We start from the raw sequence: 10,746 nt of genomic DNA, 5'->3' as shown, positions 1-10,746 counted from the left end.
GCTATATAGTGCCAGGCTGCCTGGGTCTGAGTCAACTTTAGGTTCTCTACTTAAAAGCTGCAATGACCTGGAGTAAGTCACTTTTCTTTATGTGCCTCAAAATGGAAATAACATGAATACTTTCCTTTTAGGTTTTTTGGTGGTGTCCTGAGTTTTAAATGAGTCAGTATTTGTAAAATGCTTATAATAGTTCTTGTCACAGAGTAAAACCTCCAAGATAAGCTTGTTTTCATTATAGGAAGTTATTTCCCTAAACTAGCAATTCTCAAAATTTAGCTACACAGGAATCATCTGGAAAGCTTGTTAACAAACGGACTTCTAGGTCCCATCCCTGCAATTTCTGATTCAGTGGTGGTTCTGGGATGGAGTCTGAGAATTCTTTACTTATTTATTTATTATTTTACTTTATTTTTATTTATTCATGAGAGACAGAGAGGCAGAGGCAGAGGGAGAAGCAGGCTTCCCAAGGAGTAGGGAGCCCGATGTCGGACTCGATTCCAGGACCCCTGGATCACGACCCTAGCCCAAGGCAGACGTTCAACCACCTGAGCCATCCAGGTGCCCAGAGAACTCATTTTTTTTAAACAGGGTCCCAGGTGAGGCTGATATTGTTTGTTCCTGAGTTCCACAGTTCTGAAGTATTCATTTCAAATTCCCATCAAAAATTATATACAGTATAACCAGAGAAAGTGAAACAAGGTCATTTTAGTTATATTAATTCAGTGTTTATGAGTCAAAACATCAGAAGCCTGGTCTACAAATGCAGGAGCTATTAAACAAGGTCTCAGCGGCTAGTGGCAATTCCTGGACAGTGGGGGGTGGAGACAGGGGGTGGGGGGAACACAACCCGAGCAAATAATTGCATTTAAATCCAGTTCTCCAATGATCCTTTTCACAAGAGAGTTTCTCCAAATGGGCCAAACAGGAGATTCAAACTGCAGGTATCACAGGTTATCCTCTCCAACTCTCAGCCTTCGGGCAGGACTTGGGGGAGCTACAGATGGTGGTGACTCAGCCAAACTCTGAAACCCACAGGCCCACCTGTCAACAGTGAAGGAGATCAACGTGGGCATGAAAGTCCAGCCACTGAAACTGTCCTGCCCACCGGCTCCCACTTGCACGGGAATTAAAAGTCTAGGAGGAAGTGAGACAGAAGGCGAACAGGCGTCCCGCGTTCTCTCAAAAATAAAGAGGAGCTTGGTGGTCGTTTATTTTCCGGGCGCCGCAGAGCCCCGGCGGAGTCCCCAGACACATAAGTCAACGTCACCACGGTCCCCGCCCCGCCTTCCCTCCTCGGCTCTGAAAGGTCCCGAGACCCGGCGCCTGAGCTTGGGACACTGCTGACAGCGTGAGCCCACTGGTCACCTGGGCAAAGAGGTGAGCGGCTCCGCCAGTCCTTTCCTGGAAGGGGACGGACGGGACGCTCGAGAGACTAGGGGCTCGGCGTGGGAACGCGGCGAGCCCCGCCGCAGGAAGCAGCTCCGGCGAGCGCACGGGGAGGACGCCCTGGGGAGCGAGGGGCCATTAAAGCAAGCAAGAGCAAGTCACCTCTTCAGTGACTGGCGCCAGGCAAAAGATGCACTCTGAGCAAAGATTAATTCAGTAGCTGGAGACCCTTATTGTGGGCATCTATGACAGATCTGTCCAAAAATAGAGAAACTCCTGGGACCTGGGGAGAAAAAATGGAGTGATAGTTATATTTCAATGACAACTTTAGGGAAAGGAAATTTTAAAACTTCCACTTTGTCTTTTGTTTCTGTAACAATTATAATACAGGAATGCTTCTGTATTCTGGATTAATGTGGGCACACACGGGTTAGAATTCACTGAATCTGTGGACGCCCTCCAGGTCTCTCTCCAGAGTATCACTCCTGAGCTGCAAGCCGAAAAGCCTAAGCCATCTGCTCATTTTGGGGAGCAGAGAACTTGTCCTCACTCAGTTTGGGATACAGTTTTCCACTTCCTGCTAAGATTTTCTGTCTCTGCCTGGGGCAGGAGAGGATTCAGAACCAGGAAAGAGCTCAGGTACTGTCCATTTCTATTTCGTTATATACATTTTCAGGTTTAAATTTGTGGGAATGCACTGTCCATACGTTCTTGTAGAGTTGTGATTCTTTTAAATAACTCTCATGTGGGCATAACCCAGAACTTCTGTTTTCTAGCTGAACGAGAGAATAACCTTTGTCTCATCATTTGTTTTTTTACTTAACTAATGATGGAAGGTGGAAATGCTGTCTCCAATCATATGTTTACTTAAAATTTTTGTAATTGGATGGTTATAATGACAAAAGTCATGTGATTAATCCTATATTAAATTTTAATTTGGACTAAATTCTGATAATAATTCCATTATCTTTATATGAAGACTAGCAATTCTGCATCTGTTTTTAGTGTTGTTTATGGCTAAAGGATAGTTGCTGGTATAATCCCAAAGAAACCAATTCTATCCTGAGGAATGTAATTTATAAATTAATTAATTTAAATTACGAAGGTCACTTTTCTTAGAAAAGCACAATAAAAATTTTATTGCAATCCTTGTATATTCTGAATTTCAAGAGAAAATTAGGTTTGGATCCCTCAGCTTGCCCCACACATGGGTAATAGAGATCATTTTTCCAAGAAGCTGAGCATATTTCTTCCCTGATGATGCTCCTCGACTCCCATGGCAGACAGGAGGAGGAGGGGGAAGAGGAAGTGGAGGGGGGGAGGAGGGGGAGGGACCAAGGAAAGGTACAGAGGGACATTCTAAGCAAAGCAAAAGCACCCAGCAGCTTGTGTTCCAGGGGTCAAGGGTGGCCCATTCCAGTGCAGGTGCAAGACTCAAGTTATCTCATCCAGTAAGTCACCATGGCTCATGGTCATTCCATGGCAGTGAAGTGTGCAATGTGTCTTTTTTGGCAAGGACTAGAGGACATGTTTGAGATTTATTCACCCTTCCAGTGGAGTATTATAGCTCTTAAAAATGTTTTTGAAGAAGGTTTAATGAAGCAAAAAACAGACCTTATATATTCAATGAATAAAATGTGTTACAAATTTCGTTTGATCACATATACTCACACATACACACAGAAACATACACCACCTATACAAGACTGAAAGGAATACAGCAAAATATTAATGATTATAACTGGGTGGTGGGAATATGAGTAATTTTCTTCTACTTATTTACAGCTTCCAAACTTTCTATGATTAGTTTTATAATCAGGTTTTTTAAAAGTTGGTCTAAAAGAACTAACAGGTAAACAGGAAACTAAGCCTTCTGTATTTCCGTTGGCATAATACCTTTGTTATGGTCTCTATTTTTTCTTTTCTTGAATCTCTAAGTCATAGGGATTATTGCTTTTCATTAAGAAGTGAGAAGCTGTGAAGGAAGTTTCACAACAATTAATATCCCACTTGATCACAAGGCTATGTGAAGAGTAAGTTTTACCATACAAGTTGTAAATGAATGAAATTAGCTACTTACGACCTTTCAGAAACCTCTCCCAGATTACCAGACTTAGTGTGTGTAGTTGTACTGGAACTTTGCTCAAACCATACCTATAACTCTGAGGTGTGATTTCTCTCCCCGCCCCCCCCGACCCAGAATGAAGGTGGAAGGCAGAGGAATCACCTGCTTGCTGGTCTCCTCCGTGGTGTGCCTGGTGGCCAGCCCTGGGGGCAAGGCCTGCCCTCGCCGCTGTGCCTGCTATGTGCCTACAGAGGTGCACTGCACATTTCGGTACCTGACCTCTATCCCAGACGGCATCTCACCCGATGTGGAGCGCATTAATTTAGGGTGAGTGGGGGCCCTCGTCCCTTTCTCAAAGAGAGATCACACTGATGCTTTGTCCCCAAAATAGCAAAACAAAACTTGTGAATTTAGGAGATGAACCAAAATTGTTTTAACAGTATTTCTCGTCTGAAATAAGCACAGGAAGATCTTAAGTTTGTAAGGGACAACAAGCAACATTTTCCTGGTAAACTTTTACTAGGAGAAAGTTCTAGAACCTGAAATCACTCTCCGTAGGATGGGAGGCCCAAGATTACAGAAGAACTTCATTCTGGCTACCTTTTTGCTGGAAAATAGCATCTGTTAAGAATTAGAGGAGATAATAGGACACTGGAAGTGTCCTCCTATATATAAAAGGTATGTATGAAAAGTTGGTTAGATCCTTTAATAAGACCCTTGGACTTCTTTTCATGCAAAGTGACTTATTTAAAATTCTTTCAAAAACGTAAACCTAACTAAATCTGCTAAAAGGTGACTATATTTTAAAGTTTCGTGAAAAACTGTGGTGTGTGTGTATGTATGCACATGCAGTCAGATTGAACATCATGTATTTGATAATAGTGAGCACCTACCATATGCCAGGGATACAACAATGAACAAGATGTATTATTCACTTCTAGAAGCTAGAGTGAAAGGGAGAAGACAGATGCACAATCAGTACAATTAGTAAGAACCATCAGAATGCATACAAAGTACCTTGGAACCATCACTAATGATAATAGCTAACACTGACTGGGCCCTTACCGTGATCCGGCACTGAGCTAAGCACTCTCCATGTATTCACTCACTTAATCCTCAGAACACCTTGTAAGTCACTTCTATTATTTGCACTTTATAGATGAAGAAACGGAGGCTTAGAAAGATTGCTGATTTTACCCAGGGTTGACTGACTACCAAGGCCTAAATTCATAATCCTAGCCAAACTATTTGGCCAAACTCTTTGGTTAAGAGTCCAGGTTTCTTAACCACTACTTTATAGTGAGAAATTCGACCTGGAAAAGCAAGGGGTGGGGGGGCGGGCATGTCCTCAAAGAATGGGCTGGGCCTGACCAGGAGTCACAAGTAGAGAGAGGTGGAGTCAAGGGCATCCCAAGCTGAAGGAACAGCATATGCAGAAAGGGTCGAAAATGTGGAGGGATGTGGTATGTCCTAGGAAGGGGAATGTGGACAGTGTAACCGAGACTGCCAGGACTGGGGAGTGGGCGGACCTTCTGTGGCATCTGATGAATCTCAGTATATGTTAAGCATTTGATTTTCTCCTTCGAGCACAGGTTATAAAAAGGGAGGTATTGGGGCACCTGAGTGGCTCAGTTGGTTAAGAGTCTGCCTTTGGCAGGTCATGATCCCGGGGTTCTGGGATTGAGCCCCGCACTGGGCTCTCTACTCAGTGGGGAGCCTGCTTCTCCCCCTCTCTCTGCCCCCATCACATGCTTTCTCTCTCTTTCTCAAATAAAATCTTTTAAAAAAAATAAAAATAAATAAAAAGGGAGCTACAGTCTTTGTGTGTGGACGTGCGTGCATGCACTGTTGCTTTGACATCTGAACTGCAGCTGACAGGCTTAGCTTATGCCTGACATTTTAATTTCAGGTACAACAGCTTGGTTAGATTGACAGAAACGGATTTTTCTGGCCTGAACAAACTGGAGTTGCTAATGCTGCACAGCAATGGCATTCATACAATCCCGGCTAAGACCTTCTCAGATTTGCAGGCCTTGCAGGTAAGACTGGGGGCGTTGGGGCGGGGGGAGGTGCAGGTTCAAGAGGCGAGATGTACCCTTGAATGCTGACCATTCCAGTGGAACCCAAAAATCAACATTCTGTGTATTAGAGGGAGACCTCAAAGGAGGATGTCCAAGACTGATTGCTCTTTAAATGCAATAATATGTGGAAATTAGAATAATAAGAAAATTCTGAGGCATTTTCTCAGATCTAGGCTAATAGGAAAAAAAAAATTAATACCCAGGGATTACTGCACCTTTAAAATTTAATCCAGAAAGGCTACTTCTAGTCCTGTTCATCTGGGAGTTGCTGTCTTAGACAGAAGTTAGCTTTCTACACATAAAAATACTTTTTAAAATTTTTACTTGTTCAAAAAATTTTGAGAAGTTATGGGGACTTCTAAGAATACATCAAATATTACAAGAATTATCACTCCAGTAAGTGACAAAGTAAAGATAAAACACATCTAAGGATAAGAAAAAAGGGGATTATGGGGAAATGTATATGGAAAGATCAGTATGTCTGATACATACGTAGGACTTAAAGATTTTGAGAAGCTAACTCAATTCAAGATGACGATCAAATTTTTTAAATACATGAAAAAAAAAGCTGTTCAGGAAAAGCACAACCATATGTGATTTATTCTTTTAAAATTTTTTTTATCACTGTGTATTTGACATACAATATTATACTAGTTTCAGGTGTACAATATAAGTGCTTCAACATTTATATACATTAGGAAGTGATTACTATGATAAATCTAGCTACCATCTGTCATGGTACAAAGTTGTTAGAGTATTATTAACTATATTCCCCATGCTGTACATCACATTCCTATGATTTATTTATTTTATAGCTGCAAGCTTGTAACTTTCAATCCCCTTACCCTGGTTTCCCACCCCCCCCCCACCCCCCAGCAAATAACAGAATGTTCTCTGTACCTATGAGTCTGTCTGTATCTTTTTTGTTTTTTGGAATCCACAAATAAGTGAAATTTCATGGTGCTTGCCTTTCTCTGACATTTCATTTAGCATACTATCCTTTATCCATGTTATCACAAATGACAAGATTTTATTCTTTTTTATGACCAAATAATATTTGTGTGTGTGTGTGTAGATACAAATATACATATATACACATACATCTTCTTTATCTGTTGATGGACACTTAGGTAGCTTCCATATCTTGGCTATTGTAAATAATGCCACAGTAAACATAGGGGTGCATATATTTTTTTGAATTAGTGTCTTCATTTTGTCCAGATAAGTATGCAGAAGTGGAATTGCTGGATGTATGGTAGTTCTAATTTTAATTTCTTGAGCCATCTCCATACTATTTTCCACAGTTGCTGCACTATTTGTATTCCCACCAAGAGTGCACAAGAGCTCCCTACCTCTAACATCCTCACCAACACCTGTTGTTTACTGTGTTGTTAATTTTAGCCATTCTGACAGGTGTAAGGTGATATCTCATTGTGGTTTGGCTTTGCACTTCCTTGATAATAAGTGATGTTGAGCATCTTTTCAAGTGTCTGTTGGCCAACTGGATGTGTTTCCTAAAAGAGATCTGTCTGTTCATGTCTTCTGCCCATTTTTTAAATTGGATTATTTGTTTTTGGTGTGTTGAGTTTTATAAGTTCTTTGTATATTTTGGATACTAACACTTTATGGGATATGTCATTTGCAAATATCTTCTCCCATGCCATAAATTTTGCCTTTTAGTTTTGTTGATGGTTTCTTCGCTGTGCGGAAGTTTTTTTTTGTGGGTTTTTTTTTTTTTTTTTTTTTTTGTTGATGTCCCAATTGTTCATTTTGGTTTTTGTTTCCCTTGCTTCAGGGGACCTATCTACAAAAAAGTGGTAGGGCTGATGTCAGGGAAATTTCTGGCTGTGCTCTTCTAGGGTTTTTATGGTTTCAGGTCTCACATTTAGGTCTTTAATCCATTTTGAATTTATTTTTGTCTATTGTGTAGAAAAGTCATCCAGTTTCACTCTTTTGCATGTGGGTCTCCAGTTTTCCCAACACCATTTGTTGAAGAGATTGTCATTTTCCCACTGGATATTCTTTCATGCTTTGTTGAAGATTAATTGACCATATAACTGTGGGCTTATTTTCAGGTCTTCTATTCTGTTCCATTGATCTTTGTATCTATTTTTGTGCCAGTACCATAGTGTTTTGATGGCTATAGCTTTATAATATAACCTGAAGTCCAGAATTGCAATGCCTCCAGCTTTGCTTTTCTTTTTCAAGATTGCTTTTACTATTTGGGGTCTTTTGTGGTTCTATTCAAATTTTAGGATTGTTTGTTCTAACTTTGTGAAAAATGTTGATATGTGGATAGGGATGGCATTAAATGTGTAGATTGCTTTGGGCAGTATGGTCATTCTAATAACATTTGTTCTTCCAAACCCTGAACATAAAATGTCATTCCACTTCTTTGTGTCCTTTTCTATTTCTTCATTAATGTATTATAATTTTCAGAGTACAGGCCTTTTAGCTCTTTGGTTAGGCTTATTCCTACCTATCTTATTGTTTTTGGTGCAATTGTAAAAGGGATTGTTTTCTTAATTTCTCTTCTGCTTCATTATGGGTGTATAGTAATGCAACAGATTCCTGTATACTGATTTTATATCCTGTGACTTGACTGAATTATCAGTTTTAACAATTTTTTGGTGGAGTCTTTCAAGTTTTCTATATATAGAATTATGTCATCTGCAAATAGTGAACGTTTCATTTCACTTTACCAGTTTGGATGCCTTTTATTTCTTTTTGTTGTCTGACTGCTGTGGCTAGGACTTCCAATACTGTGTTGTATAAAGGTGTTGAGACTGGACATCCATGTCTTCTTCCTGAACTTAGGGGAAGGGCTGTCCATTTTTCCCCACTGAGGATAATGTTGGCTGTGGGTTTTTCATATATGGCCTTATGTTAAAGTATGTTCCCTCCAAACCTACTTTGTAGAGGGTTTTATGAATGGATGTTGTACTTTGTCAAATGCTTTTTCTGCATCTATTGAAATGATCATATAGTCTTATCCTTTCTCTTATTCATGTGATGTGATGTTGATTGATTTGCAAATATTGAACCACTCTTGCAACCCAGGAATAAATCCCACTGGATCAGGGTGAATGATTTTTTTAATGTATTGTTGGATTTGGTTTGCTAGTATTTTGTTGAGGATTTTTGCATCTATGTTCATCAGAGATATTGGCCTGTAGTTCTCTTTTTTCTGGTATCTTTATCTGGTTTTAGTATCAGGGTAATGCTGGCCTCGTAGAATGAATTTGGAAGTTTTCCTACTTTTTCTATTTTTTGGAGTAGTTTGAAAACAGTAGGTATTAACCCTTCGTTAAATGTTTGGTAGAATTCACCTGTGAAGCCCTCTATCTCGTCCTGGACCTTTGTTTGTTGGGAGCTTTTGGACTACTGATTCAATTTCTTGCTGGTTATTGGTCTGTTCAAGTTTTCTGTGTCTTCTTATTTCAGTTTTGGTAGGTTTTATGTTTCTGGGAATTGATCCATTTCTTCTGGGTTGTCTAATTTGTTGGCATATAGTTTTTCATAATATTCTAATTGTATTTCTGTGGTATTGGTGGTTATTTCTCCTCTCTCATCTCTTATTTATTTGGGTCCTTTCTCTTTTCTTTTTGATAAGTCTGTCTAGAGGTTTATCAATTTTATTGAATTTTTCATAGAACCAACTTCTGGTTTCGTTGTATCTGTTCTATTGTTTTTTTACTTCCTATAGTATTTATTTCTGCTCTAATCTTTGTTATTTCCTTTTTTCTGCTGGTTTTGAGTTTTGTTTGTTTTTTTCTGTAGCTCCTTTAGGTGTAAGATTAGGTTGTTTATATGAGATTTTACTTCTTGAGTTATGCCTGAATTGCTATAAACTTCCCTCTTCGAACTGTGTTTGCTGCATCCAAAATGTTTTAGGCCATTGTGTTTACATTTTCATTTGTTTCCATGTACTTTTTTATTCCTTGATTTCCTGACCCATTCATTGTTTAGTAGCATGGTATTTGACCTCCACGTATTTGTGCTCATTCCAGACTTTTTCTTGTTGACCTCTAGATTCATAGTGTTGTGGTCAGAAAAGTTACATAGTATGACTTCAATCTTTTTGTATTTGTTGAGGCTGGTTTTGTGGCCTAATATGTATTCTGTTTTAGAGAATGTTTCATGTGTACTTGAAAATGCATATTCTGCTGTTTAAGGAGGGAATGTTCTAAATACATCTGTTAAGTCCATCTGGTCCGGTCTGTCATTCAAAGCCATTGTTTCCTTGTTTATTTTCTGTTTAGATGATCTGTCCATTGATGTAAATGGGGTGTTAAAGTCCCCTACTATTACTGCATTATTTTAGTTCTGTCATTTGTTATTAACCGCTTTATGTATTTGGGTGCTCCCATGTTGGGTGCATAAATATTTACAATTGTTATGTCTTTGTCGGATTGTTGCCATTATTATTATATAGTGCCCTTTGTTGTCTCCTGTTACAGTCTTTGTTTTAAAGCCTATTTTACCTGTTATAAGTATTGCTACTCCAGCTTTCTTTTGACATCCATTTGCATGATAAATGGTTCTCCATCCCTTCACTTGCAATCTGCAGCTGTCTTAAGGTCTAAAATGAGTCTCTTGTAGGCAGCATGTACTGGGTCTTTTTTTTTTTTTTTTTTTTTAATCCATCTGTCACCCTGTATCTTTGGAGTGTTTAGTCCATTTAAATTCAAAGTAATTATTGAGAGAGAGAAGATATATTTATTGCCATTTTATTACTTGTTATGTGGTTGTTTCTGAAGATTTTCTCTGATCCTTTCTTTCATAGTTTGCTGGTTTTCTTTAGTGAGATTTTGGGATTTCTTTCTATTGAGTCTTTGCATATGTATTAGTGGTATTTTGATTTGTGGTTACCATTAAATTTGTACATAACATCTTCTACATATAGTAGTCTGTATTAAGTTGATGGTCTTTTAAGTCTGAACCCATTCTTTACTCCTCTGGTCCCCATGTTTTAGGTATATGGTATCATATTTTATATCCTTTTATTTTGTGAGTTCTTCGACTGGTTTTTTATATAAATATTCATTTTTTACTGCTTTTTTGTTTTCTACCTTCATACTGTCATTTTTGGTCTTTTCTTTCCACTCAAAGTGTTCCCTTTAATATTTCTTGCAAAACTGCTTTGATGGTCATGAACTTCTTTAGTTTTTGTTGGAGAAACTATTTCTCCTTCTATTATAAATGCTAGCCTTG

General features: G+C 38.9%; 1 protein-coding gene across 1 annotated transcript in view; it reads left to right on the top strand.

Moving 5' to 3' along the window:
• Window positions 1-1,847: 1,847 nt before the first annotated feature.
• The window catches only part of IGSF10 (immunoglobulin superfamily member 10), a 60,730-nt gene continuing 51,831 nt past the window's right edge, over window positions 1,848-10,746 (top strand). Inside the window, exons 1-3 of the mRNA XM_027583925.2 lie at window positions 1,848-2,025; window positions 3,587-3,778; window positions 5,361-5,490. Coding sequence (XP_027439726.1) covers window positions 3,588-3,778; window positions 5,361-5,490 — 321 coding nt within the window. The 5' untranslated portion in view covers window positions 1,848-2,025; window position 3,587. The remainder of the gene's footprint in view (window positions 2,026-3,586; window positions 3,779-5,360; window positions 5,491-10,746) is intronic.

The sequence above is a fragment of the Zalophus californianus genome, chromosome 1 (assembly GCF_009762305.2).
Source record: "Zalophus californianus isolate mZalCal1 chromosome 1, mZalCal1.pri.v2, whole genome shotgun sequence".
NCBI classification, from domain to species: domain Eukaryota; kingdom Metazoa; phylum Chordata; class Mammalia; order Carnivora; family Otariidae; genus Zalophus; species Zalophus californianus.
Note: the sequence above shows the minus strand (reverse complement) of the source record. Positions and strands in the feature narration are given on the sequence as shown.